The sequence below is a fragment of the Hylobates moloch genome, unplaced genomic scaffold (assembly GCF_009828535.3).
Source record: "Hylobates moloch isolate HMO894 unplaced genomic scaffold, HMol_V3 SCAFFOLD_1, whole genome shotgun sequence".
Lineage (NCBI taxonomy): Eukaryota > Metazoa > Chordata > Mammalia > Primates > Hylobatidae > Hylobates > Hylobates moloch.
The window spans coordinates 223,659,380-223,662,832 of record NW_026652276.1 but is presented as its reverse complement, the minus strand read 5'-3'; the positions used below and the strand labels follow the sequence as shown (position 1 = coordinate 223,662,832).

At 42.8% G+C, this 3,453-nt stretch overlaps 1 gene segment (V, D, J or C); it reads right to left on the bottom strand.

The window, feature by feature from the left end:
* Positions 1-639: 639 nt before the first annotated feature.
* On the bottom strand, positions 640-1,618 carry LOC116812586 (T cell receptor beta variable 12-4-like). The segment is given in 3 exon segments: positions 640-712; positions 1,178-1,469; positions 1,570-1,618. Coding segments are annotated over 3 exon segments (414 nt in total).
* Between the last annotated feature and the right edge of the window lie 1,835 nt (positions 1,619-3,453).

Below are 3,453 nucleotides of genomic sequence, written 5' to 3'. Positions count from 1 at the left end.
AAATTTCTGAAGGTAATAAGGTAGGTACAACAAGAAGGGGTAATATTAGAAAGTAATATGTACAAAGCAGCTGGGATTTAAAGTAGGAGGGAGAAAATGATCTGGAAGCACAGGGAGGAATTCTGCACTGTTTCTGTCTTAAAAGTCAGGATCCCTATACGTCAAAAAAAACAAAAAAATTAGGAGAATGACAAAGTGGAATTTGGCAAATGGCAGAACTCCCAAAAACCTCAATTGCCTTGGGCACTCAAAATACGGGGATCTTTCACCTCGCTTGTCAATGATACCATGATAGGGATTTAGAAGGAATCAGTATGTAAATATGAATATCAAAGAGAAATTATAACCACTCAGAATGGATTGCAGGTATTGTATAGAAACTTCTCATATAAATAAGAAAAATGTAAATTTGTGTGTTAAGGACATGTAATCAGAAAGGAAACATGGGAACAGAAGACGGGACATGTCTGTCTGCTTTTAGATACCCCATTGTGAGTCCTCACCAGGAGGCCTCATCAGTGCTCTGTGAGTGTGCACAGCCTTTAGCCAGCACCCCGCTCTTCTTATGCAGAATAGAGACAAATGGATCCTTAGATTCCAGGCCAGGTAGCTTACATCTAATGTACTAACCTGCTTGCTCTAGTCACATTTGAGACACTCTTTAGGAGTAGTGAAAAATCCCGAAGTAAATGTGAAGTTGAAATTGGCATTATAAAGGAATGTCCACAATCATAGTAAAGAACTTTCTTTTACAATCTAGAAAATGTGTGAGAGAAATTTCTGTTTGCAACTTAGAGTTAGGAGAGAATGAAGAGGGCCTCATGGTTCAGAAAATGCAGCCTTTCTCGGGAGCTCCCACCATTCTCACGGGATGGCAAATGCAGGAGGGCAGGGAAATCTCCAGTGTAGGTAGCCAAGGTTTATGCTACTCCTATGTGTTTTGAGCAGAGACAATTTTTGAGGAATCCTCAAAACCCATTTCATAATCCTCAAATCAACATAAGGTTTCCTATGTTGAAACCTTCTCATTTTCTGTCTTTGTCACAACCCAAAACCACTTTTTTCTCATGGGGAGGGAGGAAAGACTTTGCCCAGGACTGCTGGGAGACAGAAGGAGAAGGGGAAACACCAGGGTTTCTGCACAGGAAAGGGGTGGTTCTGCAGCGCTGTGGCTAAACTGCTGGCGCAGAAGTACACAGCTGAGTCCCTGGGTTCTGAGGGCTGGATCTTCAGAGTGGAGAATGATGCATTAGGCATCTTAGCTGAGAATCGATCCTTGGGCATCCCTGAATCATCCATCACAGCCTTGTTGTTAAAGTAAATCAGCAACTCCAGTCCCTGCATCATGCTCTGTCTGTACCAGAAAAGGTAGTCATGTCCTGAAATTGGTTTACATCTCAGAATCACTTCTTGTCCCATCTCTGTCACCTCATGCCGGGGTGACTGCATAACTCCAGCATCTGTGTGCTCTATGAAAGAAGACAGAATTGGGCGTTAGAATAAGGAAAATATAAGAGATCATCCATGCAGAAGCCTAGCATGACGATGGTAAATGTTCTGAAGACTCACTTGCTACCAGGATACAAAGGGATACACAGCAGAGGGTCCAGGAGCCCATGGTAGTGTGAGAGCAGATGTGGAATATTCCAGACCAGGCCCTCTGTGAGCATGAGCAAAGAAATGAATTTTGTGACATTTTATCCCCACAGAATGCGTCTGTCAGTGACATCACTGAATGGGCCACCACCCCCAAACTTCTTTAAGAGGAGGCTGCATCTCTGGGAGATGAATCAGGCAGGAATTAACTCAACTATAATGGATCTGAGATACAAATGCACACATGCAGAGGCTCCCTGAAGATTTGTTTTGATATTATCAATTCACGGTAGCTTCTTCATAACATGCCTTACCTAGGAGGCTGCCAACTATATACATCTCCTCAAATTGCAAGTATTTAAAGATGAACTCATTGTCTTATTGCAAGCCAGCTTCTCTGCAAACTCTCCTCTTCCTCTCACTGGTGGCTGGGTGCTTCTAGTCCTCTATGTGTACCTAAATTAACCATCAGTTAGTTAGGAGTTAAGCGTCTGAGAAGATGCATGTCAACTGCATTGTTAGGGATAGAGGAACTGAGCTGATGCCCTGAGAACTGATTATATTTGAAGCTCTTCTCTGCAGTAAAAAAACCTGGGTTTATTTATCCTTGAAACATATTGAATTCCCAAAGCCCATGGAATGGAACTTCTCTCAATTCTCTATTCCCACAATAAAACAGAGGATAAGATTGTCTTATTTTGAAGATTTGCAGCTACAATGTTCTAGTCTTGAATTAAATCTTATTACTACCCCTAGAAAAGTTCAATGTTGTTTCATCATTAACACCTGGCCTTTCCTCCTGCCACCACCCCCCACTCCCGTAACCCCACTTCTCCAAACCTACTTCCTCTCAGAGATTCTGGAAAGCTGAGAGAAATATTTGTTTTTTGAGTTGGTCAATTAAGTTGCTTGCCATAAAAGGGCACATTTTTGCTCTTGGCACAGAGGTATGCTTGAGTCCCCTGCAGTCGAAAGCACTTCCCAAAGTAAAAGGGCATTAGTTTTCAGACTAGCTTGTGTTACCGGAGGGGCCTATTTCCCTGTGGGTTCTTATCCTTTTGCAGGGTCTGTTGGACCCAGGATATAAAACTGTGGTCATAATTCTGTCTTCAAAAATTTAATTGCTTACCACTCCCTGTAACCAGGTAGCAAGTGTGGCAGGCAGCATGACAACCTCTCAAAGATGTCCATGTCTAATTCCCAGAAACTGGGAATGTGTTAAATTATGTGGCAAGGGGAGAAAGGAACGTTCCAAATGGAATGAAGGTTGCTAGTCAGCTGGCCTTAATATAGGGAGCATGTCCTGGATTTTCCAGGTGGGCCCAATGTAATCACAAGGGTCCTAAAATATGGAAGAGCGGGGATGAAGAGTGAGTGTCAGAGTGATGCAGAGTGAGCAAAGGCTCAGCGAGTCCTTGTTGGCTTTGAAGATTGAATGGGGCCATGAGCCAAGGAATGCTGGTGGCCTCTAGAAGTTGAAAAGGAGAGAAAAACAGTTCTCCCTTAGAACCTTGGGAAGGAATGCACTGCTGCCAATACCTGGATTTTAGCCCGGTCTTGGACTCCTGACCTGCATAACTGTAAGATCATAAGTTTTAGTTGTTGTAAACCACCAAGTTAATGGTAATTTGTGTCAATAGAGATTGAATACCTTCTAGTAGCCATGGGACTGATGGGTGAGAGGTAGAAGCCAGATACAAAATACAGGTAGAGACAGATGCATGATCACACGGAAGGAATTTAAAATCAGGCTAAAGGAAGCTTATAAGGTAGCTGGGCTTTAGATAAGAAGGAAGGAAAATGATCTGGAATCAGCAGGGTGGAATTCTGCACTAGGAGAATGACGAAGTGGAATTT